Source organism: Ictalurus furcatus, chromosome 10 (assembly GCF_023375685.1).
Source record: "Ictalurus furcatus strain D&B chromosome 10, Billie_1.0, whole genome shotgun sequence".
NCBI lineage: Eukaryota > Metazoa > Chordata > Actinopteri > Siluriformes > Ictaluridae > Ictalurus > Ictalurus furcatus.
The window spans coordinates 15012432-15040370 of NC_071264.1; the positions used below are offsets into that span (position 1 = coordinate 15012432).

The window sequence follows — 27939 nt, forward strand, 5'->3', positions numbered from 1 at the left end:
ACCACAGTTTCCCAACCCTGGTCCAGGAGAAGCCCCTGTCTTGCACATTTTAGTGTATTCCCTGCTCTATCACAGCCACCTAAAATTGGGAAGGGCTGTTAATTAGCTGATTAGTTGAATCAGGTGTGTTGTGAGCAGGGAAAATATGCAGTTCAGTGGGTACTCGAAGACCAGGATTGAGATCCATAGTGACAGTGGCATTGGGGTGATTTAAAAAGTGGTGGGTGAATAAGAACAGCTCTTATTCAACTTACCACCGAGACAGTATACCACCAGTCACACATCGCTGGGTAAACATGTTGTCCATTAATCATATGGTTGGCGGTTCGCTTCCAGGCCCACATGACTCCACATGCCGAAGTGTGCTTGGGCAAGACACTGAACCCCAAGTTGCTCCCGATGGCAAACTAGCACTGTACATGGCAGCTCTGCTACCACTGGTGTGTGTGTGAATGGGTGAATGAGAAACAGTGTAAAACACTTTGTAGAACCGCAATGGTTGAAAAAGCGCTATATAACTGCAGACCATTTACCAGCATCACCAACATCATGCTCGATACCTTGCACTGGCCTCTCCACCAGCATGCACGTCTTCTCGTCCACATAGCCAAAAAACCTAAACATCTGGCCTTACCATTATTTCACATTTTGCTCAGTAATTGTGCCCAGAGCACCACTCACATGGCAGCAACCACTGAGACAATGCCAGGCAGAAATTATTACGCTCCTAATAATGCCCATTCATCATCCACCTGTCACCAGTGAGCAGAGGGATGAACAGGGCTCCCCAAAAAACACCTTCTGCCTCTCTTTCCATCTCCGTCCCTCTTGGCCTCGGCCTGAGTTGCTGTCGGCGCTCAGTTTTGACACACAGGTGTTCACTCAGGTGTTTCCCCGGTTAGAGGGTCTGTTGTCTCAAGCTGCTTGCAGTAAGCGCAAATACAAGATGTTTGAAAAACATCCTCTGTGTACCAGTCAGTGCCATGGCTTTAATAGATCAATAGATATTTAAAAGATCTCTGGTTCTTGTAATGTCTAGCAGCAAAGTAGCCAAGTTGTAATTGTTTGCTTGAATTGTTGACTGTAAATGTTGTTATACTGGACTCCACATGCTGCACCATGCTGTCGTGATGGCACACATTGGCATGGAGCTGAGTTGCTCGCCCTCTTTTAAGCAGCACCATCATCAGACTTGGCTGAAAGAGGCTTGTGTGCTCCCAGCTGACCCCGAAGTGAAACTCAGCCAAGGTTTTGGGTGACAAACCAAGTCACAAACACACATGAGAGAGGCAGGACAGGTCAGCCATACGCTGCCTTCTTTGAAGTCTGCCTCCTGTCAAATTGGCTGGAAAAGTACATAAATATGGTGGAATGCTCCATATTTTCTCATTTTCTCTCTTTCTTCTCTCACTGCTGTAATTTGGCCATCAAAAGACTCCACTATGTGTTGCTATGTTGTTTTTACATACTCAGAAACTGCCTATTGAAATATTTAAATGGGTTTTAATTTATTGTATATGTGCTGCAACATGGGGTAAGTGAAATAGAAAAACAAATTATATCACAATCATATCATCAAAATAAAATTAAATTTAATTACTCACAATTGTGTTTTTGAAGCATTAGAAATAATATTTGGAGATTACACTGTTTTTTACTAAAATGCCCTACAAACATCTCTAGTCTCATTAAAAATGCCAGAATCTATGAACATGCAAGAATACTGGAAAGACATTCATGTTCTCCTGCTAACTGGCTAGCTAAATGCTAGTGAACTAGCTTGCATTTATGGTATATCAACACAGTGGGATTTCAGTGTGCGTCTTGGTTTATACTCTTATATTCTCAGTGATTTCTCAGTGAACAGAAACAATACCTGGCAAAATAAAATCAAAACTACTTTATTCATCATAGCTATCTAGCATAGCATGTACAACCCCAATTCCGAAAAAGTTGGGACAGTATAGAAAATGCAAAAAAAAAAAACCAAACAAACAAAAATTTGAATTTGAAAATTCAATTCACCCTGTACTATATTGAAAACATATTTATTAACACATTATTTGATGTTTTACTTTGTGACTTTAATTTAATTTAATATATTTTTAAAAATATACACTCATTTAAAATCTGATGACTGCAACACACTCCAAAATTTGGAACAGTCGACTGTTTACCACTGTGTAACATCACCTTTTCTTTTAATAACACTTATTAAGTGTTTGGGTGCTGAGTGGAGACATCAGTTGGTTAAGTTTAGCAAGTGGAATTTCCCCCCATTCATCCATTATGCATTTCTTCAGCTGCGCAACAGTACGGTGCTTTCATTGCCTTATTTTATGCTTCATCAGAGACAGGTCAGGACTGCAGGCAGGCCATGCTAGCACCCGCACTCTCTGCTTATGCACCCATGCACTTGTAATCTTGGCAGAATGTGGTTTGGCATTGTCCTGCTCTGGATGGCAGCATATGTTGCTCCAAAATGTGTACATATCTTTCTGCATTAATGGTGTCTTACAGATGTGCAAGTTACCCATGCCATGGGCACTGACACACCCCCATACCATGACAGATGCTGGCTTTTGGACCTGACGCTGATAACAGCTTGGATGGTGCTTTTCCTCTTTGGCCTGGAGAACACAACGGCTGTTTTGTCCAGAAACTATTTGAAATGTTGACTTGTCGGACCACAAAACACGATTCCACTGTGTTACTGTCCATCTCAGATGAGACCGAGCCCAGAGAAGTCGGCGGCGCTTCTGGACAGTGTTGATGTATATCTTCTGCTTTGCATAGTAAAGCCTTAACTTGCATCTGTGGATGCAGAGGCGAATGGTGTTGACTGCCAAAGGTTTACCAAAGTATTCCCGAGCCCATGTGAGGATATCCATTACAGACTCATGACGGATTTTAAGACCGTGAGGTCTGAGGGATCGGAGATCACGTGCATTCAGAAGTGGTTTTCGGCCTTACCCTTTACGCACAGAGATTTGACCGGATTCCTTGAATCTTTTAATTATATTGTGCACTGTAGAAGGTGAAATGCCCAAAAATCCTACCGATTTGTTTTTGGGGAATGTTGTTCTCAAAGTGTTGGATTATGCGCTGACGCATCTGTTGGCAGATTGGCGAGCCTCGACCCATCCTTGCTCTTGAAGGACTATGCCTTTTTTGGAGGCTCCTTATATACTATGATTAGACGATTACCTCACCTGTTTCACATCACCTTCTTATTTCAGCTTGTCACATCGCTATTAGTCCTAAAGTGCCCCGTCCCAACTTTTTTGGAACGTGTTGCATGCATCAATTTCAAAATAAACATTTATCTTAAAAAAAAACTATGCAGTTGATTAGGTAAAACATCAAATACCTTGTCTTCATAAATTTATTGTTTAAAATACAAGTCAAAGTACATTTACAAATCACTCCTCTTTGTTTTTACTAGCATTTTCCATACTGTCCCAACTTTTTCAGAATTGGGGTTGTAGATTCTTTGGCTAAGCATCATTATATCTTCTAATAACCTGCATAATGCTGTGACTGGTGCTTGATGTCACAACCTGAGCCTATAAGCTGATACAACACTCCCTGAATACAGAAATATTGACAAAGTCGTTCCAATAAAAGATCCAAATACCAATCCATATAATCAGAATCAGCCATTTTTAAAAGAGGTTAAGGAATTAAAAAACTGAGTTATAGCTATTTGTCACAAGGGTATATTTTGACATAATTTCCAATAATGTATTCATGATTTGAATATCCTAATGTCATACTGCCCACACCTCATTGTAACCTTACCCTTAACATCAGCGTAATTCATTTCATTAGACTATTATGCACCTTATCAATCATTAAAAAACATCTTATTTCGTATATATTTTTAATCAAATTTTTATATATTTATTTCAACCCAATGGGACTGACCTGAAGGAGTCGTGGTCAGTAAAATGACTGTTGTCATGAGTGTAGCACACCCGGTGTGAAGCCACATCCATCTGAGTGAAAGTGAGCAGAGGGATTCCTGGGTGCTGGACCATGTGCAGGTGTCCATGTTTAGGAGGGACGGTCACGGTGTAGACCAGCTCAAATGATTGGCTTCCACTGTCTGTAGCCATCAGAATGTCTGTGGTCAGTATAACCCTTTCCCCCTCCGAAATAGTCATGGGCTTAGTGATCAGAGCAATGTCACCTGACAGAGGCAAACAGGCCAGGAAAAGAAGAGTGCATTTGTTTGAGGTAAATGGAACTGTCAGAACTGTAAAAGAACATATTTCATAAATAAGAGAAAATTCTAAATGTTATTTTGAAGTGTCAGTTTAACAGTCAAATCTTAATTTATTGAAACATAATTATTCTTAACTCCTTACACTCTTGGCTTTTTAGCTTACATTTGCATATAGGTTTTAAGAGGCTAAATCACCCTGAATTTCCTTTCAAAGAAAATTATTTGAATGAGGAAACTGCTCAAAGTGTAGTTGCCACTACACAGTTTGCCACATTTTAAGAAATAGGGAGTTAAAAACCTCAGTTAATACTGAACATGTGGCAGCATAGGGAATAAAGTGATTGGCCGTGTAGGGCTCCTGTGATTATGATTTTTAAAATGTTGGTGCATCTGTGCCTTACTGTTGTCTAATCACGCAATCAAGCAATTTAGCATTTAATATTAAAAATATGGTCCTTGTATGACTATAGGAATTCACCTTTTGTTCTAATGGCTATAGTAAAGTTCATTCTGTGAAACGACATCTAATATCTCACAATGACATTGATGCCAAGCTAAATCCAAAGTAAAGTTGTACTAAAAGTGACTTTGTAGGAGTTGTGTGTCATCCCTCAGTGGCTGAGGGGACAGGTCTAGGAACAAGGACAAGGCTACAGTTGTTGGCACTCTGGTCTGTTAATAACTCACACTCACTGGGAGGTAGAAAGTGGTTCAAATGTCTCACCTCTACCCTACCTGAATCAGCAGCACAGACCTAGAAGCCGCTGTTTCACCCACTTGGCCAAGGGAGGGCCATGCTTACAGTTACACATACATATAAATAAAATCTGTCAAAGAGTTATTTTGTCCAATTGTTTGACCGAGAGGAAAACACAGTTGGACTACAGACTGGTTCTGCAAATGGTCAACAGGCACTGTTATGATCAACAGCCAATGTTACTGTGTCACTACAAATATTGACTAGAATAATTGTTTGAATTTAACAGCTTCTGTTAAAGGATCAGTTAGATTTTTTCTGCTAGTCCAATTACACTAACACTGACAATCCTTCCCCTCTACACAAAAACTATTTCAGCCCCTTTGCTGAAACTATGTACATCTCATGGAGTGTGTACACTGACCTAATTTCTGGGCCAGAAAAATTTAATCATAAGCCTGAAATAATTTTTTAAAAAACTGGCCAAAGCAACAGCATGGAACTTGTTGAAATGATATGATTTTTGCAGGTCTAGAAACACTTAATAATTACTAAAGTTTATTTGAAGTTTGTGGTGAAACTTCAGGCACATACCTTTTTGAACAGTTTGGATAGCGATGAAGAAACTCTGTGGAGGTGTCTCATTGTCTCTGTCACTGAGGAAAAAGTGGAAGCGGTCATGACCTTTGAACCCACTGAATGTAGTGTGTTTGTAAAACAGGCAGTTCATCTCCACATCGTCCTGTGTAAAGTTTTGACCTGCGTTCAGGTCAGTGAATCCAGCTTCTGTCTGCACACAGTCACATGTGAAACATCAACAAGTTTTAAAAGGCTTTGTAAACCCCCCCCCCCCCAAAAAAAAAAACAACAAAACAAAACAAAACAAAACCAACAAACAAAAAACAAAACAGCGTTTATCATCTGTGATATTACATGAAGCTAACCTTGAGTTGCAGAAAGCCAAATCTGGGGCTCGCATTAAGAACGTAGTAGATCTGGTTACTGGGGGTGTCACGGTCTTCTGCCTCCAGCACCACACTGGATATAACCCTCCTCTCCAGTGCCTCCACTTCTAAACCTGCATTCCTGCACACATAGAACAGGGACAGAGCAAGAGATGCTGAGGCCACAATGGGTGCTCATGAGAAGCCTGCAAGCTCAAATGAGCCTTAAACAAATAAATACGTAAATGCGTCAGAGCCAGATGTGTCTGTCAGGAAAAAAGCAAGCAGGACTGGCCTGTCTGGCCTGTCAACACAATTAGTTATGACACTAACAACAAGGAAATGAGGGAGTGCCAAAAAATAATATTTCTGCTGGGTTGGAGTTTGCATGAGCATCCTTCGCCAAATCATGGAATCAAAAAAACACAAATCTTAGGGTGGAATAAAATGCTATAATTCATTCCCAGCCACTCAGTCAAGAGGATGCAGATTCTCCAACCACATGTGCAGAACAGGCTGTGTTGCCCCCTAAAGTCCACCCCCTCTCTCTGTTGTGTCCCTGTCCAGTCTCCTCTGCTGAATCTCCTCCTTCTGTCTGACTCTCTGACTTAGAATTTGTTCCAGGGCATCCTTACTTTATCAGCTGGGGCTTTTCATCATTGACTGGTAGGATGTGGACCCATGCCGTCCCCTGGACAGCATGCCTGCCATCTGTCAGCTGTATGGTGAAAGTGTCCTCACGGGTTTCTGTGTCATCGTGCATATACATGATCTTCACCCCTGCAAACCACGACAAGATGAACAGTCATGAGATGTTTGAATAAGGAGACAAAGTGATGGCGTAACACATATAACTGAGTCATAAAGGAATAGTTTGGCCCAAAAATATTGACACTTTTCCTCTTACTTCAAATATAGTTGATCTGTGAAGAAATATTTAGTGTGCAAAGAGCATGTTTATAGCTACCACTTTAGCATTGTGACCACATACCTTCCTTAAACTGTGTTGGCATTTTAAATAATCTCACATGGTTGACTATGTGATTTGTGTGGACACCAGAGGTGGAAACAATATATATAGATGTATATAATAATAAATCTACTTGGGTGAAAGTGAAATTTAAACATATTCAATTATTCAAGAGTAAAAGTAAATATATTTTTAAATTATGAAAAGAGCTGACCACAAGTTCTAATTTGTTAGTTCGCTAATCAGTCAGCCATAAAGAAAATATTCTGTTATCTCAGACCAACTTAAAATTAGGTTCATTAATGTTCAGTAACCATTTTGTAATGAATGCTAAGGGGGAAAGAAGCCCATTTAACAAGCTGAGGAAATGTAAGCAGAGAGCTAATTTACAAACGAATGTACAAAACTTATTTAACTAATTTACCTTAGCTAACCTTTAACTGAAAGTGAACTTAACTCAATACACTTCTTTAGCTTTAATGGCAAATTTTACAGGTATAAATGAAAATCTAAGGAGTAAAAATTGTGCTCCCCCCCCCCCCTTTTATGAATGTACAATTTGTACAAGTTCAACAATTAAATTGAAATTGAACAAAAAGTTCAATTTTAATAATACTTAAGAAAAGTACAAATCTCCCAAACTAGTACAGTACTTAAGTACAGTAATTAAGTACAATTGCAGTATGATTTGCTAAACTGTATGTGCAAAAGCTAAAACAGTAGCTATAAGCCTATTTTACTTCTAAGCAACATTTGCATACATTTTTTTTGGATAAACTATTACTTTAATGCTGTCTTCTTTATTGTGACATTTGATGACCTCGGTAAACAACAGTTTTATTGCCAGACATGCTGTACCTATGATCACCCTTATTACATGAGCTTTTGTTTTTGCTAATTTCCTGATCATCAACATTTCTGTGTATTTACATCACTTTCTAACAGGAAAAGCTGTGCAGTCACTGTATACACAGTGGCTCTGAGGTAATTGTGCAGGAAAGGCCTTCGCAGATGTGGCAGAAGCACCACAGGCACTCCATGACCTCTGTCTCCTGCAACATCTGTTCTGCAAGTCTGGACCCCAGAGAGAACAAACCAGCGCCCTCTGGGAGAAACAGGGGCAGTCAGCCTTGTGGTGAGGTGCTGCACTGACAAACCTTCCGCTCCACCCCAATGCTAAATAGAGCTCCAAACCAGGGGGGTTTATGAAGAGAAGCTGACCTTGTCGCAGTGCTTGTACGGTAAAGGAGTGCACCGGTAGACTCCTTTGCAAAATCTCTGGGCCCATATCTTTATATCGGCTCATGTCAAGTCCATAGATCCTATTCAGCAGAGTCCCGTGATTAGGAGGAACAAGGATGGTGAAGCTCAGAAGATCTGGTGGAGCATCAAGATCTACTGCATCTAGAATGGCAGGGTTAAGCTCTTTTATTCCTCCCTCCATGACCTTTAGTGATAGAAGAGAATAGCAAAAAGACAGAGAAGTAAGTTCACTGAGAAATGACTACACTGAAGAAAAAAATCATTCATCTTCAGTACGTGTTTAGTAAATTATCCTGGTCAGGGTTATGGTGGAACTGCAGCCTATCCTGGGAACATTGTGTGGATGGTGCCTTGTGTTGGACTGGTGTCTCATCAAGGATGTATTTCTGCCTCCCACACAAACATACACACTGGGGCAGTTTAGCATAGCCAGTCCACCTACTAACATGTTTTTGGGAACTGGGAGGAAACGTGCGAAACTTCAGACAGTCAGTAACCCAAAAATCCAACTAGGACCCTGGAGCTGTGAGGCAGCAATGTTACCTGCTGCACCACAATGACACCCAGAACAAGAAGAATTGCCTATATTCAAAATCTATTCACTTGATTGTCTTTTGCCACGTAGTATATAACGCATGCAGAAGAAGTGAAAGTGTGACTAACTGTGAAGTTGTTCAGAAACAGAGATGGAGTCTCGTCATTCATGGGGTTGATAACAATGTAGAAAGGTACAGCTTCCGACTTATGGACTCCATCAGTGACACTAACATTGAAGTGGTCTGCTGTGGGCTCCACACCCTGGTAAATCGACTGGATGTAGTTGATGAACCCAGAGCTGAGATGGAGCTGACTGAAAGAAACTTAATTCAGACAGTATCACTTAGTGGAAGTGGCAAACACATAGAGTCATATTGTCATCAGGTTCAGGTAGGACCCAGGGATTAATACTGACCCACTTGGATTCCAGCATTGCTCTTCTCAAAGCCTGGGGAGGGAAGGATGTTCTCCAGAAAGCCATAATGAGGTGGGATCTCCAGGAAGAAGTTTAACTGGTCTGGTTTAGTGTCAGAGTCTGTGGCTGTCAGCAGATCACCACAGAGACATACACTAGATCCCTCATCCACCACCAACATGTCTCCTAACAGAGATACAATACAGATAGCACAGACCTTAATAGTTTCCCCCCAAACTCAGTTGCTGTTAATTAATATGGTCTGAAAAAAAAAAAAAAAAAAAAAAAAAAAAAAAAATATATATATATATATATATATATATATATATATATATATATATATATATATATATATATATAAAGATACAGGTAAAGAAAGCATTCATTGCTAAGATGCACAGTAAATCAATACTCCAGGGATTGTATCTTTAGCTAATGAGTGATTTCTTTGGACAATTTTGACATTTTTCCTTGTAAAGAACAGAAAACCCATTTATTTCAAAACTGACTTATAATAGAAGTCTATTCACAGGAGTTGAATTCTGTCACTAAATGATGCTATATATCACATTTATTACTATACTGTAGCTCATATCTTTACAGTCAAAACTGCAAACATTGCAGAAATACAGCCCAAAATTCTTCTGGTTCCTTACACATTTTGTTGTATTCATATGCCATAAGGTGAAAATGAAACTTATGTGTTATAACTTATGTTTTGCGTGGGTGTGACTGATATTTTTATTAGCTCTTAATTATTTTACCTACAGTAACACATGTGAAAATAACATTCTACACTGAGATACTTTTATTTCTTACCCTGTTTTCTCACCATCTCTGTCTCTCTGTTTCAGTCTCTCTCTCTCTCTGTTTCTCTCTGTCCTGCTTACCATCCTGACCCTTCACATTCCCTCTCTTGCTCTACTCTTTGGGCTCTCAGCCAGGCTGCTGCCACCTGGATGCTGATAAAGTCATCATTCCCACACTTACTGGCATCTGCTCCCATTTACTACACTGATAAATGATGAATGGGGAATGGGCACAGAGGAGGCTGTTTGGATCACGCTCTACAATAGGGACAGAAATGAACGGCTAGCAGTCTGCAATCAAGGTGATAAAACCATTATACCTCGACGAGGAAAGTGGAAAATCCAGATTTTCCTTTGTTTCACTTGCTTAATGCTTTAATGCCTGTCATTTTTGTTTTATTTAGAGTAAATTAATTAAACAACTACATTTTGTCAAAAACTAGTCCAGTGTATGGTGTTTGGTAACAATCCTGCAGAATACCTTCCAAGGATTTGGAGATTTAGGGGATCGGAATCTACTGAATGAGCTAAAACTTGGCAGGAGGCAATACAAAACAGAGGCTGTGTTTTGTCTTTTCTGAAAATAGCGTGCTCTATTGTTTTCTTCCTCTACTTCGTTGTTCATTTAGCTGGGGGTACATATATATGCTATCTGTTTTACTGCTTTCCTGCTGTGCTGTAATCCCAGTCAGCTGCGTGTGGCTTCTCTGCCCCTCAATACACCAATAGTGTGCAAACTGTATGTATACTGAATTTTTCTGTAGGATTTTAACCAACATCCACATCCTTTGCTCTGTCTTCTCATTGTTTCCCAGTGGTCACTGTTTTTCACTGATAACTACAAAGTGCATGTCAGTCTAGGGATTTAGTGAAAATCCATATCCCGAGCTTTTGTGACAATTTGCCTTGAATATATGTGTGCCTCACTTATATAGGGGATGTGGGGGATTAGACATGTCTCAGATCAACTCTGAGCTGCAAATTTTGTGAGTTAGTGGGAAAGGTTAGTGAAAGTGGGTGACTTGATGTGGTCAGTAAAATGGATTTTTACTCTCTGACACTTTAAAAACTTAGCTATAAACTGTGAGGCTGTGTTTAATAAAACTGTGTGCTTGATTTTGACAGCCTTTAGGCAGAACTTATTATTGTGCACTATTATACATAATTATTTTACACTTATGCATTCATTTTCACAAGGGCTTGAAGTGCTTTTTAAAACACCAAACTAAAACATTATTACAAACGTATGAGTTTTCAATCTGTGTGGTGTTTTGAGGGTGTTCCCTATCCATTTCTTATTTTTTTTCCACCTGCCAATTCCTAGCCACCAGCCACCTCTCTAGTATCGATTGGCAACTAGCAAGCAGGGAGGGTGAAGGCCAACAAGTGCTTCCTTGTGAAGCCAAGAAACTGCATTTTTTCAAATCTGCTGTTCACTCTGCATCACAGGGCAGTGTAATACACTATGGAAAGTACTATCTACCATCTTCTGCATACATGAGTTCACAGACACCCCCGATTACCTACTGTTGTTGTGACTGACAGGCTCCCAGCCACATATGGTTGTGGCATTGTTGGGATTCAAACTCAAAATCTCTGGTGGATAGGGCAAAAGCTTTTCCATTCTGCCACTCGGAAGCCTATCCATATTTTTTTTGCACAATTTACTAGCTAAGTAAGACAGAAATACACTACCTCTTTGAAAAGTGTCATTGGGATTGATTAGTGAGGAGAAACAAAAGCCAGCTATGGGACAAAATATCATGGTAGTATCATGTGGGTTGAGTTGCAAAATAATCTCAAATATATAACTTTGGTTAGTGCGCATGTTCATCCTCTACATTGTAAAATGCTTGGTACATTGGCACTAGAGTCAAACCAGCCCAGTTGGAGACCCTGCAAAATGACCATGTGATTCCTACATCATGTTTACACAGTGCTCTTTGCAGGCTGTACTTACCTGTTCTTACAGACTACAACAATACAGCCCATGCCCCTTTGGATAAATTATGAGGACTAATTAAAATAAATGAATCACACATCATCCAGTGACTGAATTAAATGCATTGTCCATTAGTCATCAGGCAACAAAAATGGTCCACATACAAGACCATTTTATATACAAGAATGTCTTCTGCCAAGAACCTAGCATGTCTTTCTGCAAAAGTGTAAGAAATGTTTAGGTCTTTACCTATAATTATGGATGGTGCCTGGTTGTTGACAGGAATCACAGTAACATTAAGGTCATAGACAGGAAGTGTCCCATGTAAAGGGACAGGCGGAGGGACTGCGTCTTCTTGGCAGCAACCGACTGTCCCGGCCTCCCCATCAGACACTATAAGAGTAACAGTGTCCAATATGGGGTCTGGACCAATTTCACCTCCTTGACACAAAAACAAGAATGAAAAATTTGTCCACTTTAGTATGTAATGTTTCTTTTACTTATTTCTTTGAAACTTGGGCAAGTGTGGAAGAATACAGCTGACTGTACTTTATCCAAATCATATATAATAGGTTGATGCACAAGGTCGTTAATTGAATTCTTGGTGAGTTATACTGTACTGTCTATCCTCTCACCTGTGTGCAGGTAGAAGATGAGGCCATTGAGCACATCAAGCTGAGAGAACTTGTCCACGATGACTCCATTTCTCTGCAGCACCCCACGGGCTGGAGTCCGAGCCAGCATGTAGGTGAGTCGAGTATCATCACTGTCTGCATCTGTAGCAAATAAATACTCAGCAGTAATCTGCACACGACTGCCTTCCTTGCAGGAGAGCCCATCTCTCAGGCCTAAGCCCAGCTGTGGGGGCTCATCATTCAAAGGGAGGATCTAAACATGGGAACAACCACTTATTTAAAACATATTTGAATTAGCATTATTTGTGGTATTTTGGACATTTGCCAATTCCTTGGTTTCACTTATAAACAGTCTTGGCTTTGGGTTCCTGAATTTTATTTAGGTCTATTTAATATACAGATTTGTCACTCACCTGCACCAGAAGTTCACTCTGAGCAGAGTTTATTCCATCTGTAATTGTAAGGCCTATGCTGTCCCTTGTAGTCTCAGAGTCGTCATGGATATATCTGCCACCAAAACGACATAACAATGGGCTGTATTCAGAGTTGGTGAAGTCAGAAAGTTACATCAATATTTATGCAGGGTTAAGTTACTTGTATTCAGTCGGGTTACTTAAGTTGATTGTCTGGGCACGCCATTTCAATTATGAAAATCATCTGAGTGCACTTCATGAGTCAAGATTAGACTTGACATTACAATACATTTAGTAGAGGTGTAAGAATTGGGATTTTTCAATAGCATCTAGACCACAACACAAGCACTTGCCTTTATGTCTGTTTTATGCCTGAAAACAAACAGGGCCTAGGAACTGCAGATACATGTCCAAGCTTATGTCTGTAGTTTCAGTATTCTCTAAGACTGAATACTGACATGCCCAATTTCGTTATTAACTTCTCATTACACATGCATAACTCAACTGTGAATACAGTTCAATATCTCTAAAGGGTCCGAGGAAGTGAAAATGAGTCTTCACCTCCATACGCTGTTCTGTCCTTACTACAATCCTACCTGACTCTCAGTGCTTTTAGGTCCTGCAGGTGGAAGCTTTCCCCTTCTAATAGTACCACTCCCTGCAGCTCCAGTCTGCCATGCCGGGGTTGTGTTCGCACCTGCACCCTGAGTTTCTCCTTTGGACTGTCGGCATCACGCACCAATAGGTGCTCCTCCATCAGAAAACTACTTCCACCCTCCTCCACCTTCAGCAGGTTAGTGAACATCTGCACAGTTATCAGTGAGAATAGACATGTTCAACACCTGTAACATGCAATAGTCCTGACCTTGAATCATGTTTGCAGTTGATTGCAAAAAAGGGGAAATATGGGTTCAAACAAGCAAACCTAGTATGCGTATTCTTTCCACACAAAGGTTTTTCAAAATTTATATGCATATTAAAAAAGCCTATATAACAAATCAAATCCAACAAAAATGGTATTCAGTGAAGTGCTGATTTCTTCTGTTTTTGTGCATATCTCATACTTAATAGTTTTAGATCTTCAAACAAAGTACAACATAAAATAAAGGCAACCTGAGTTAACACACAATACAGTTTTCATTTATTTATTTGCTTTTATTAAAGCAAAAAAGTGATCCAACACCTATCACCCATGGGAAAAACTAAATGCCCCCTCAAACTTAAAATCTGGTTGTGCCACCTTTAGCAGCAATAACCACAACCAAACACTTCCGATAACTGGAGATCAGTCTTTCACTTACTTCTAGGATTAGTATTTACTCCTATGCTTTGGTTCATGGTCTTGCTGCATAATCCAGTTGTGCTTGAGTTTCAACTTACGGACTGAAGACCGGACATTCTCCTTTAGGATTTTCTGGTATAGAGCAGAATTCATGTTTACCTCAATTATTACAAATTGCCCAAACCCTGAAACAGTAAAGCATCCCCACACCATCACACTGCCACCACCATGCTTGACCGTAGGTATAATGTTCTTTTTGTGGAATTCTGTGTTTGGTTTACACCAGATGTAATGGGACCCCTGTCTTCCAAACAGTTCCACTTTTGACTAATCAATCCACAGAACATTCTCCCAAAAGGTTTGAGGATCATCAAGGTGTGTTTTGGCAAAATTCAGATGAGCCTTAATGTTTTTCTGGGTTAGCAGGGGTTTTCTCCTCACCACTCTTCCATGGATGCCATTTTTGCCAGAGTCTGTCTGATAGTGGAGTCATAAACAGTGACCTTTATTGATGCAAGAGAGGCCTTTGATGTTGTCCTTTGCTCTTTTGTGACTTGCTGGATGAGTAGTTGCTGTGCTCTTGGAGGAATTTTGGAAAGTAACTGCTGGGAAGGTTCATTACTGTGCCAAGTTTTTCCATTTGGAGATAATGGCTCTCACTGTAGTTCACTGGAGTCCCAGAGCCTTTGAAATAGCTTTGTAACGCTTCCCAGACTGATGTATTCCAATCACCTTCTTCCTCATAATTTCTGGACTTTCTTTCAACTTTTGCATAGTATGTTACTGGATTTCATGCTGTTGAAAAAGTTCTATTTAAGTGTTGATTTGATTGAACAGGGTTTGCAGTAATCAGCCCTGGTTGTGTCTAGTCCAGCTGAACCCCATTATGAATGTAGTTTCACAGATTTGGGAAATTAGTAACTATGGGGGCAAATAACTGTTATACAGGCCCAGTTGGTATTGGATAACCTTTTTGCTTGTTATGACTTGTTTACAATGGTTGCCTTTGTTTTATTTTAGATTTTGTTTAAATTTCTGAAACAAATTAGTATGAGATATAAACAAAACTCGAAGAAATCAGAAATCAAAACTTTTTCACAGCACTGTATATTTCAAAAGAGCAAGTATTTAATTTTAGGTAGCTACATTACCTCTGGAACCTGATTGTCTACAGGTGTGACTGTGATGTTAAAGATAAGTCCAGTGAGCACGCCGCCCTGTTGGTCATTTACAGAGAAGACAAACTGCACGAAGAGTGGCTCAGGACCGATATCCTCTACAGGGGGCATGTAGGCTATTTTGTGGTGGGTCACTGCATGCTAAGAAAAAGCAAGCAATACAGTGTAATTTTTCTGCCAAGGACCAACAAACACTGTGTAATATACTCAGAACATTTGCACAAATGATCTGAGAATGACACCTAGTATATGAAACATCAAACCTGAGTGAATGACTTAAGCACTGGAATCATGGCATCTTTTTCCATAGATTTTGTAGTTTCTGTGTAGAAGAGTCTACCTGCATCTGGTAGCCTTTGAAAGAAAGACATTCAAATCATGAGGATATTTTTTTGATGGAGACTTCATGCACTTCTATGAATAACTCTGGATAAATACTGTAACTGCAAATGTAGATGTAAAATAATGTTTTTTTTTTCTTTAGTTAAGGAGATTGAGCACATACTGAGGTTTGGAAGGGCTGAAACAGGATTGCGTGATGAAGTACATCAGGTCAGTGTCTGGGTGCTCAGGGGCTTGGAAGTGAAGGTGGCTCTGTGTGATGTAAACAAGCTCTGTCTCTTTAAGTGTGATGGAACGGACTGTGCCGGAGACTTCCACTGGCAGCTGGTCCTTCACAGGGAACACGTGGACCACCACTGTCTGTGAGTGAAGCAAAGGACAGAGTCAGATACAGTCCACCTGAATTTAATCTTAGATTTCAAATGGTAATATAATCCTAACTGTACTGACTTACATATTCATTATATAATAAGTATTATTAATTATTCCAACAATACTAACAGAAGGCAAGATACTAATGATAATTACAGTCATCATATATTGGATAGACAGTAATTTGCTTATGACTTCCTCACATGTCTGTCAGATAGATTTGGTGGTTCATGGATGTCAGAGAGGATGAAGTCGAACGAGTCTTCAAACATCTCCTCTCCCGTGTGTCTGTAGTAGATAAGGCCCTGTAATATGTCCCTCTGCATAAATGTCTTCACTGGAACACCTGTCAAACACCACAGCTGACTCACATGTTGATTTACACTGATAATTTTTAAACAACTCAGTTGCATCTACAGGTAAGGTCATCTGATGACTTAAGCTGGTTTTGGTAATACTGAAATATTGAAGGCTTTACATACCTGGTTCATGTACAGAGCTTTTCCTGACTATGTTTCCTGCACTGGGGAAAGTAACAAGCTGGTAGTGAATATAGTCATCGCTGGAATCCAGATCTGATGCCATAAGCATATACTCTTCCACCAGCACCAAACTCCCCTCCTGCACCTCAAATGCTACGTTGTTGATAAGAAAAGGAGGAGTGTCATCCTTGGGGAGGATGTTGATGGGGAACTTGTGTCGAATGCTGTGGCGTCCATCTGTGATTCTGAAGACGATGTAGTCCCTTGTGGTGTCGCTATCAGAATGATGATAAACCACCACGCCCTCGCGGAGGTCCTTCACTTTGAACATGAAGCCCTTTCCACCTGGAGAGCAATAAAAGAAATGAGGCTGAGTTGTTCAGCAAGACATAGTCTGGATCAAAGGATAGACTGATGATTTAATTCATCATTAGAAACAGAAGAAAACATGCAGTAGTTGTACAATTTGGATAATTGGCAAATTAATTATTACAGTGTATGTCAAGACAGTCTAATAATAACATGGATTCTGACATAATACGGTCTTTTCATTCTTTTTTCTTTCATTCATGTTTCCATTCATTGTTTAATTTACCAAAAAATAAGGCATATTTAAGGCATGTGCTCTGGCTCTGCCTTAATACAGAAAAAAGAGGGCATCTTTCCCTAGCTGCTGCCCATCTCCTGGTTGCCAGAAAGAGCGTAAGTGTAAGGCCAGGGTAAGGACAGACTGAGCAATGACTGAGTGACGACTGGTCTAGGAGGAAACCCAATTAGCAGATTTATTGAGGAAGAAATGTGTACAACTGAGTAATTGGGCCCAAGGTTGACTGTGGGCATTGGGCCCAGAAAACAACATGTTCTGTGTAGACCCTTGTTTCAGAGTTTCAGTTTGTGTGGCAAAGTAAACATTGCAGATTATATTACTGGGCTATGACCCTGTTCTCAGGAGACTATAAATTTGAATCCCATCAATCCCATAGCCCATAGCCATTTATGGCTGGGTGTCCAAGACAGCTTAATTGGTCTTGCTCACTGGGTGGTGTCACTATGAGAATTAAATTGAAAAATTTGAAAAGATGGCATTAATCTCTCCTCTGTTGATTTAAGTGACTCTAGCTGCTGTAGTCTTGGGCACGTATATGTGAGCTAATGTACAGAACTGTGCAAAAGTTTTAGGCACCTTATTTGTTTTAGTACAAACTTTGTTATAGATTTTTTATTTTATGACTTCTACATTATCAAGTCAGTACAAAAACATTAGTTTTCTCGCACAAAATTAAATGTTACAGAGAAATGTTTGTATGTCTTTAAAGAAAGCAGCATATTACATAAGAGACACTTTTCAGACAAAAAAACACAATGCAGGCTGTTGGGTTTTGCTGCAAAAATAAGAAGCAAGTATGACAGTCAAAGTCTCCAGAAGAACCGTGATTGGTTCTGCAAGATGCTCGATAAAACTTACAGCTAATTTCCTTAAAAAACTGCACTAATTGTTCTAGTAAGAGACTAGTATTTTTGTTACTAATTGTTCTAGTAAGAGACTAGTATTTTTCTTTTTCTTTTTGTTTTTTTTTTCTGTCACACCAAATATTGACTTTGTTTCATTTACTACTGTTTACTGCTCTTTAACATTTAATTTAATTATTTTGAAGGCATATTTGCCCTACAGCATTTCTTTGCATGTGCCTAAAACTTTTGCAAAGTACTCTGTATTGTAGAAGGCAATTAGCACTCTCCTCCAAGCATGTTCAGTTGCTCTAGGTCGTGCTTCACACATCTCAGAATAAGTGTCTCATAATAAGCATGTATGAAAATGGGGTTTAAAAGATTCCTCCTTAAAGGATGCTCCTCAAGATAATAGAGTTGTACTAAAATACCAGACTTCTGTCATAGTTTTGTTCATGGCTGGAGTTCATACACAGTAAAATCCCTAGTGTTGAATTAACACCCAGAGTGTTCATTTGTGTCCAGTGGACTTATATAAACACTTTAGGGTGTGCATTCAACACTCTGGATGTTAAATCAACACTAGGGATTTTACTGTGTATTCACATATAAAGCCAGAAATACCAAAAACACTAAATAAAGGACAAGTTTGGTCTCAAATGAGAGTAAGATGTGGTGCTGATCAGGTGATCCTTTATGAGGAAATGACATCGGGCACTCAGCCATGAAATTGCTGATGCTCCAAACTAGGAATGCTGGCACACCATGCAGGCACAACATTGGGTGCATCTCAACCAGCTCCATAGTTCAGTAGGTAGTGAATCTGTATATTGTGTACACAAGTTCGGGCACGGGTAAGGACCCTGGCTCACTGCACACTGGGACACTGATAACTGAATCTCCGGTGACATGAATACATACTCATGTTGTAAATTGTCACCAAAAATGAAAGGGGAAAGGTGGGTTTAAAAATTTCAAAATATTTACATTTTATATGTCTCATAAATTTGTTAGCTTAATCACACGCATTTCTGTCATAATATGTCAAGCAAGATCATAGGCATGTTAGTGGATTTTAAAAAAAATCATTAAACACTTAAAAGTCATTAGACTCAAACAAATAAAGTTAAATCAAGTCAAATAAAGTTAAAATCGTTAATGTAAGTAATCATTTGAGAACAATGATAACAAGCTCCTTACGTAGTTGGAAATTGGCTGAGAGTTTGTTCCCCTTTTTTTTTTTTTGAGAGCTGAGAGGGTTCAGAAAACATGATGTAATTTCCAGTAAAGGAACATAGTGAGCATCGATGCTCCCTGGTTTTTGTGGTGCATTGTGGGATTTTTTAGGGCACGAAAGTTCCAGCACACTGGAAGGATTTTGCGATTGAGACAGCCCTTAAAATGGCTGACTCCCTGATCATTGCCCTGACTGCTGAACTAGGGAGCTGATTGAGACACCTACTGTTTTCCGATCATTTGCTACATTCAGCCATCCTTGAGTATAATGTGTGTGATTTGAACCTGTAAATGTTGTTTAGCTGGTAAAACATGAATTACAATAATCAACACTAAATAGATATATTAAAAAAAATTCCAATTTGTCTAAAAGGTATAAAATATTTAAAATGTGCATTAACAGTGATCCAAATGACGTTGTGTGCAGACGTCTTCCCAATTAACAAGTTGCATGTGACATCAATGAAATGTAATTTGTGCTGACATTGGTTAGATGTGTATGCCACAGTACCTGGGTACCAATAATTCTGTGGAAAACTGAAGGACTTATTTGATTTCTAACCAGGGAACACATTTCAGACTTGTTCATACTTTACAAGTTCACTTGTTGAGCCTGACTGTTTGCACCCTCTAAATAAAACAGACCAATAAATTCCTATGTATATTAGACTCATATGCCTTAATGAAATACTGTTGAATATTAACATTTAAAACCCTCACCTCTCTAACAAAGCTAGCTAAGATAACCATGCTGCCAGTGACCTTGCGCAGTACATCTGGCCTGTGTGCACAGTGGCATGAAATGACATTAGCTTTTACAATCTGCCTAATTGAGGCACAAGTGTCTTCTCACCACCCGCTGGAGTGGAAGGAAGGACGCTAGGACTCTGAAGACGCCTTTGTGCAGAGGGCTGCTGGCAAAGTGTCGCCAGTGCATTTTACACCTGATTAGCGAACACATGCCGGCCACCTCACACATGTTTTCTGAGTCGTGCAAGCATAATAGACATGGAGCTAATCCCTGGGTCAAGGAAAGGTAGGTCAATATTTCTATAACATAAGAAATCTATGTTTTCATGTAGGTTGAGTGTCTGGTCAAAATGTAAACTCTAAAATCTACTATGAAAGTCATTTTAAAGTGTATTTATTTTATAATCTCTCTACAGTCTGGGCCACTGAAATCCTACAAATAAGGAGGGAAAGCCAGTCAAAATTCACATATGGATAAACGCTTCTCTATTAAGTCTTTTTCCTGAACAGGAAGCGTCAGTTTGCTTTCCAGCACATGGCGCTGAGTGGAGAAGGCTCACTTTTATTGTTATGAGATTTATCGTAGTCTTGGAAACAACATGTAGAAGCTGATATGAAGATAATTTAATATTCCACCTCGAACACTGAGTCGTCCATGTAGAGGACCATCCACAGCTACCAGAGTGACAGTGTCTATGTTGTCATTATCAACAATCTGCAGGTTCTCCCATGTGATTGGTCTGGACTGACCCTCCAGTAGATCCAGCCCTATATGGAAAGAAGCATTACAGATATTAATGTTTGTAAAGAAAAAAACATGGAAAATGCAACTAATTAAATGCAGTGACTTCAATTATAATTTTAGCATTTAACATTTTATGTAATGTCTTATTTTGCTCAAGAATTATAATTCTATTAAATCTACACCAGTATTGGTACTTATAGGTGTGTTCCCTTAATATATCTTAAGTGTTAAATATGAACACAGCTAGAAAGATTATCAAGATTATCAAAAGTTTGGAGAGACTTGACTGAAATGTTTGAAGGTATGATTAAATGTTTGAAATCGGTGTTGTAGACAAAATTATAATTGTGCCAACATATTCATTTCTTTCATTAGAATACTAACATTTTATTTACAAAATTTTTTTTTTTTTAAATGGATGACTTAAGCAGCCAATAAGTGTCCAGCATAGGTGGGAACTTCTTTAATACTGTTTTAAAAAAACCATCTCAGGGGGATTCCTCAAGAAAATGCAAAGAATACATTTCTGGACATTCTGGCAAAAAGGGTATCTACTTTGAAGATGCAAAAATGTTACATAATTTTGGTTTATTTTGGATTACATATCACAACATAATTCCCATAGTTCCATTTGCGTTATTCCAAAGTTATGATGACTTTATTATTATTCTTAAATGTGAAAAAAATAAATAAAGAATGCCTGTTTCTAAACTTTTGACTGGTAGTGTATATCAAGTGAAAATATCTTAAATATAGTTGCATATATTTTTAAATTCTTAGTATGAGGTAGACTTAATAATCAATTAATAAATTAATAATATTTGTTTTTGTATAATACTGTAATGAGAAATATTAAATAAATTTAACTATATCTCACTTAATATTCTTTTTGCAGTAATAAATAAATAAATAAATAAATAAACAAACAAACAAATATGGCACGATATCTAATGATATAAATTTATAATAAATTTTAGATAAACTGACTTTAGCTAGGACCACCAGTCTGGACATATTTTAAATACCCAGATTCCAGGAGACTCGAGGAGCATTTGTTTCTGCTGTGCGGATTGAGATGTGCACCATAATAGTAGGACTAGTTGTGAAGAAGCCATCAATAGCCTGGAAATCAACCTGTGAAACAAGAAAACTGCAAATAAATGACTAATAGATATTAAGAATGTTTATTTTGCTATATAACATAATAATAGAATTGAAAAAAATGAATTAAATATCACACTCATAGGAAATCAATATTTTTTTTATTATTTGAGTAAATGTTTTCTCCTGTTCCTCTGAATATGATTTTTTTTTGCTCACCTCAATGTTCTTTCTGCTGGTGTGGCTGCTGTTTGGGGGCTGATACGCAATCTTCATCTCATTCAGGTCTTGCCAAGAGAAGGAGAATATAGACTTGGTGTGATCGTCCAGATGTGTGATATAGCCCTCTGCTGGAGGCTTGGTCACGTTAAACACCAGCTGAGCCTGAGGCGTCTCATTGTCTTTGGCATCCAGAGCAGCTGTGGTGATTGGGGTCAGGATGAACTGATCTACTTCTAGGATGAACATGGACATGAAAGCAGCATGGGGAGGCTGGTTCTGCATGGCTCCATGTATCAGGACTGGGAGCCAAACACTTTCCGCCTGAGGAAAGAAAAAAAGGGTGGAATGGATGATCAATGACCAAAAGGCACAATCTTTATTAGCTGTGTAGGCCTAGTGCTTCTGAAACTGTAAATTGTAACTGGATAATTCTGCAACAATATATACACTTGCCAGTTATGATTTGATGCGTGAAGCTGTGTATTTTTTTTTTTTTTTTACCTTTAAGAGGGCTCGTGTGTTTTGATCTCTGATTTCCACTCGGAGTGGCACATAGTCAATTTCAGGTGAAGGAGGGCTGAGATGTTGGTACTTCAAACCTGAAGTGAGGAACTCACTGCAACTGGTTTTCAGGAAGCGTACCTCTCTGCTGTTATGGACACAGGGCTTGTTTCCAGGGCAAGAAATAGTTGTTTGTCGACCTTCATGATGAGAAAAACAATTCCCTTGTGAATTGAAAAGCTGTCTTTCCTCACTGGAGTTTTTTTTAGTTGACACAAATTCATATATGGTCTCAATGCTTAAAACAGACACTCACTGTTCAGGAAAACCTCTTAATAGAGAAGTATTTATCCATATGTGAATTTTGGCATGCTTTCCTTCTTTAATTGTAAGATTTTGGTAGCCCAGACGTTACAGTCATTATAAAATTATTATATTTCAAAATGACTTCCCAAATAGATTGACGTTTCTATTTTTGAAGTGACAAACCACACTACTGTATGTCTACATGAGTTGAAAAACATAGATTTCCCATATTATAAAAATATTGTCCTACCTCTCCTGGGCCCAGGGATCAGCTCAGATGCCTGATCTCTCTGTGCCAGATCCTCTTTAACGATCTGACCCAACATAGGGCTGTTGATCTCAGAGGTGAGGAGACGGACGGTACAGATGACATCAGGCTCCGATCTGAAGGTCAACACACTGCTGTCAATGGTGTTAGAGAGGCCGTAAAACTCTGAAACCACCAGAGGAACTTTCCCAAACTCTATCAAACTCCTCTGAGCCCCAAGGACCTGAACCTTCAGGAGGAACGTCTCAGTAAATGTCTCTGAATGTGTGAATCTGGGGGAAAATGTATCTATTGTTAATATGCACTTTTTTAAAGTAGAAAAAAGAAGGTGTACATTAATTAACATGTAAAAACATAAAAAGTAAAAAGTTAACAGGTAACTGTGTGTACCTATAGACTCTCATCATGACTATGTCCTCCTCCAATAATGGACTCCCATTATGGACATATTTCACCTCATCAGGGTGGAAGTGGCAGTCAAATACCTATGACATAAAGCTAGGCCATTAGAAATCACATTCCTCTTGTATACAGTGTAACACAGAGTCAATTTTGTTAGAGTATTTATTTTGGTATTTTTCAGTTTTTTTCAGTTCAAAGCACTGCACCAGAATTGCCACCTCACAGCTCCAGGGTTCCTGGTTTTGCGATTCATCCAGACTTAATGAATTGCCTTTATCGTGTGTTGATTTAAAACTTCAAAACTATAGTGTTTTTGTTCATGGTTTTAGTTTTCTGTTGGGGATCCATTTGGAACCTTTCATGAATAAGAAACTGAATCTGAGAATCTGTTGTAGGTTTCAAAATGTACAGGTTTTCCTAGAGAACCATTTAAGAAGCCAAATCTTACCTTGACGTCATGAATTTAATACTTTAATGACATTAGACCAGCCATACAATTTGCACTAAGAAATAAAACAGATGTTCTGCTAGTGCAATCATGTCCTATACTCTGTGACACATTTCCGGTGGTTGAACTTCATGACACGAAAGTTCACCCGTTGCCTTAAAAATGTGAGTAAACTCAACTTGAAGACCTTTGTTTCAACTCCAAACGTTATGTTTTACAAGTTGTACAAGTCAAGACAATGGACTTTACCTGTGGAGTAAGTTTTCCCACCCTCTGAGTCACAGGCTCATTGAGCACCACCTCCACTTTGCAGGCCTCTGAGGACCCATCGGTGTTGAACTGCAGCTCTTCTGTGGTCACAGGAACACTCTGGCCTCGGATCACCCGCAGTCCAGAGTTCAACCTCAACAAGCTTTCTGCCTGGGTTAGCGGCAGGATATGGCTTAAGGCAACCATTGTCCATACAAGGATCACCACCCCCATCTGCTCGGATTGTTCAGCTGCTTGTAAACAGAAGAAGAGGTATTAGACTTCAGAGAATGTCAAGTTACCAAGGGCTCATTTTCATATGCTAGGAAAAAGACGTGTGTATTGCATCTGTACAGTATTGACACACCTAGGGAAGGGAAGTATTAAGCCACCTAAGCCTGTGGAAATAGAGTCACATCAAAGTAGCACATGAACTCCAGATATCCTACAAAAGATTAAGACGTGTCAGAGCCTCCGTTGCTACAGAGCCAGAAATATGGTGCACGCAAGGACTTTTTACAACTTAACATAGAGAATATAAAGGAGAACTAACAGGAGGATGGAAAGGGATGGATGCTTTGGTTGTGATGATTCAAGGCAAATTAAAACAAGCTTGATTGAAGTCTTAAATCATGTGACACATGGAGGAGGCAAAACTGTGAGCAAGCCAAAACTGGAAGATTTTTTTTTTTTTTAGCTTAAATCCAAAATTCGTGGTAATGAATCTTTTGTGTTATATTATAGAATATTATATTATAATATAGAATGAGGTATAACAAAAAACAACCATTGCAGTACATAACATGTGACTCCTGATGCACAAAAAAAGTCTTTAAAACATGTTCAGACAAATCAGAGCACTGCTGTTACCTAAGGACACAATAAAAACAGCCCCAACACAGATGCAAACTGATAAACTGCTCTTTGTCTCATTAGAGAATGACCCAATAAAACTGAGAACGGATTTGCTTTCTGTGGTCTCAGTGTCTTATCGGGCAGAAACAGGGAGGCGAGGCACAAGGAGCATGGAAGCATTGTACATACCTGTTTCAGCTGACTTTCCACTTCAGGCCTTCTCTGCTGAGTGTTTGTGGGAGAATCTCAGTCTGCTCAGTGGTCCTGAAAGTGGTCCTGCAGGGGGTATGTGTACATCCAGCCCCCTGCTTCACACAACCTCTGTGGCTCAGCACAATGGAAAACAAATAAAGAAGAGAATGATAAGAAGAACAAATGAAAGAAGGTCAATACATCTGCACCACTTGCCAGAAGCAGTGCTACAAAGTAGACAGAGAATGAGGTAGAAAAGTAAAATGGAGAAGGAGAGAGAGGGGAGGGAAAATTAGACCTCCAAACACAGGAAATGTGCAGAGCAGTTCCAAGAGTTTTTACTCCTCTAACGTTGCCTTTGACTCACAAACCCAGATGTTCTTATTCCCTAAAGAAGGCATGCTTTAGACCCCACTGTTCCCTCAAAGAGAAAGACGGAGGAAACTTGGAAAGAAAGAAGTGGTGAGAGATAGAAAAGAGGGAAGACAGAGAAAAACTAAGTGAGTCCAAAAAAAAAAGGGTCAATCTCAGCATACACAAAGTTTGAAAGGCGGACCTGTTTGCTGAGTTCCGAGGACTTTGATGTTTTATGGCATTCAGGCCTTCCTGGGGGGAAATGAACAGAAAGGGGTGTAACAAAGGGTTATAACACACACACACACACACACACACACACACACACACACACACACACCTACTTAACAGCACAATCTTATCCCTAACAGCCCATACACATTTAACCAACTCAGACTAACAGACACACATTTCTCCACCAACCTGCACATGTATAAGGGCCCTGACATAGTCTCTGACATTAGTCTCTCTCTCTCTCTCTCTCTCTCCTTCTCTCTCTCTCTCTCTCTCTCACACACACACACACACACACACACCAATGCTGTAAATCACTAACATTAACACTAATCACAATGCAAAAATAAAAGTTAAAAATACAAATGAATACAAGTTAATACTAACCTTATGTTAACGTATATATTGATATTAATTTTATTGATTGCTAAATAATGAAACTTAGAGTTTTTCCTCAATTGCTTAAACATTTGTCCACTCTGACATCACATTTTCAAACAGTTAACACACAGGCTAAAACTGATGCTCACTGGACAAAATGGCTAATTTTGTTTGCAAAACACTCATGAAACATTAAAAACACGCAAATAAAGTAAATATTTCCATCAAACATTAAAATTAATATACTATTTTAATCAGTCATTACACAATGGACAACAAAATACAAAATATAGCTATCAATATGAAATATGATACTTTTCAAACTGAGAAATGCTGAATACTGTAAAAAAAAAAAAATACCAAAGGAAACTTATGTGTGGAAATATCTAAAAAACAAAATAAAGAGTTATAAAAATACTCAGAACTTCACATTTAGTCCATTTGTTCCTGGAGATTATGCCACAGGTTCTCATCAACATCGTATTGGATGTTTTCCCTTGCAATGCAACAAGGGAAATATTTCCTTAAATGGCTTATCCATCCCTGGCAGTCCTCTGCACCTATTGCCAGGCAACCGGCATTCATTGCCTCCAGGAGGGACATCTGCTCATATGGCTGGTGATCATACACCTTCCATCTCCAAGCAGAGAAGAACTCCTCAATTGGGTTCAGAAAAGGAGAATATTCAGGGAGGAATTGTATCATCATATGGGGCTGAACTACAAACCATTCACTCACAAGGCGAGATTAGTGGAAGGCAACATTGTCCCAAATGATGACAAACAGTCATGCCAGGTTTCAACAGCCCTCTCTCTTCGGTTGGAACCATTCTTTCATTCAGTGCATCAAGAAATGTGATGAGGTGTTCTGAATTGTATGGGCCAATAGTTGGTATGTGGCAAAGCACACCATCATTGGAGATGGCAGCACACATGGTGATATTGGTGCCCTTCTGACCTGGCACTGTAACAGTGTCAATGATGTTCCTCCCGCATCTCGTTGTACAGCGGTGGAATCCGGCTTCATCCACATAAATGAATTTGTGATGTGCCCCTTCAGCATCAAACTTCATTATTCTCTAAGAAGAAAAGCAAATTCATAAAGCAAATCATTCCAGTTGCATGTAACTGTATGGTATAACAAGGCATTACAATAACGAATCCGTACCCACACATACTGGAATCTTGCCTCCTACACGATGTCAGACTTTCTTTGGAATGAAAATCTGTATAGGTGCTTCATTCTGACATGGTTTCGTTTATGGACTCAATAGTTGTAAAACTCACACTGTTGATATTTCTAAATGCTCCCTGACCTGCAATTACTGCTGCCTGGATTTCACGCAGTCTGATCGCATATTGTTTGCCATGACCTTATCTACAATGGCAGCCTCCTGTTCAACACAAAAGATCTTTCCTCTGCCACCAGTGTGTGGTAGTGTGTGGGTGCTATAAAGTAAAAGCAAAAAGCATGGCAAAATTGACATTATGACAGTCACATAAATGGGATTGATAAAACATCTGCATTACTGTAGACACAGATGTTCTGCCAACAGGGCAATACAGTAAAGCTGAAATACACATTGACATTGGCAGCACACATTGCCATCTCCAGTATACAGTGTATACAGTGACATTGGGACTTATCTGTTCTCATTCCGAAAATCCTGACAATAGATGCCACAGTGCTCCGACTCAGAATGGGCTGGACCCTTTGTCAAGCTTCTCTAAAGGACAA

General features: G+C 39.2%; 1 protein-coding gene across 1 annotated transcript in view; it reads right to left on the reverse strand.

Annotated features, from left to right (window-relative positions):
- frem1b (Fras1 related extracellular matrix 1b) overlaps positions 1-24717 on the reverse strand; it is a 35582-nt gene extending 10865 nt beyond the window's left edge. Inside the window, exons 1-23 of the mRNA XM_053634906.1 lie at positions 24187-24717; positions 23478-23572; positions 23070-23359; positions 22514-22713; positions 22010-22333; positions 21715-21823; positions 20581-20712; positions 16510-16854; positions 16231-16373; positions 15819-16015; positions 15577-15667; positions 15287-15454; positions 13450-13658; positions 12854-12947; positions 12441-12693; positions 12055-12246; positions 9055-9240; positions 8766-8962; positions 8061-8286; positions 6505-6649; positions 5870-6011; positions 5520-5715; positions 3928-4192 (exon numbers count right to left, since the gene is read on the reverse strand). Of these exons, the coding sequence (XP_053490881.1) occupies positions 3928-4192; positions 5520-5715; positions 5870-6011; positions 6505-6649; positions 8061-8286; positions 8766-8962; positions 9055-9240; positions 12055-12246; positions 12441-12693; positions 12854-12947; positions 13450-13658; positions 15287-15454; positions 15577-15667; positions 15819-16015; positions 16231-16373; positions 16510-16854; positions 20581-20712; positions 21715-21823; positions 22010-22333; positions 22514-22713; positions 23070-23359; positions 23478-23572; positions 24187-24420 (4433 nt within the window). The 5' untranslated portion in view covers positions 24421-24717. The remainder of the gene's footprint in view (positions 1-3927; positions 4193-5519; positions 5716-5869; positions 6012-6504; positions 6650-8060; positions 8287-8765; positions 8963-9054; positions 9241-12054; positions 12247-12440; positions 12694-12853; positions 12948-13449; positions 13659-15286; positions 15455-15576; positions 15668-15818; positions 16016-16230; positions 16374-16509; positions 16855-20580; positions 20713-21714; positions 21824-22009; positions 22334-22513; positions 22714-23069; positions 23360-23477; positions 23573-24186) is intronic.
- Positions 24718-27939: the final 3222 nt, after the last annotated feature.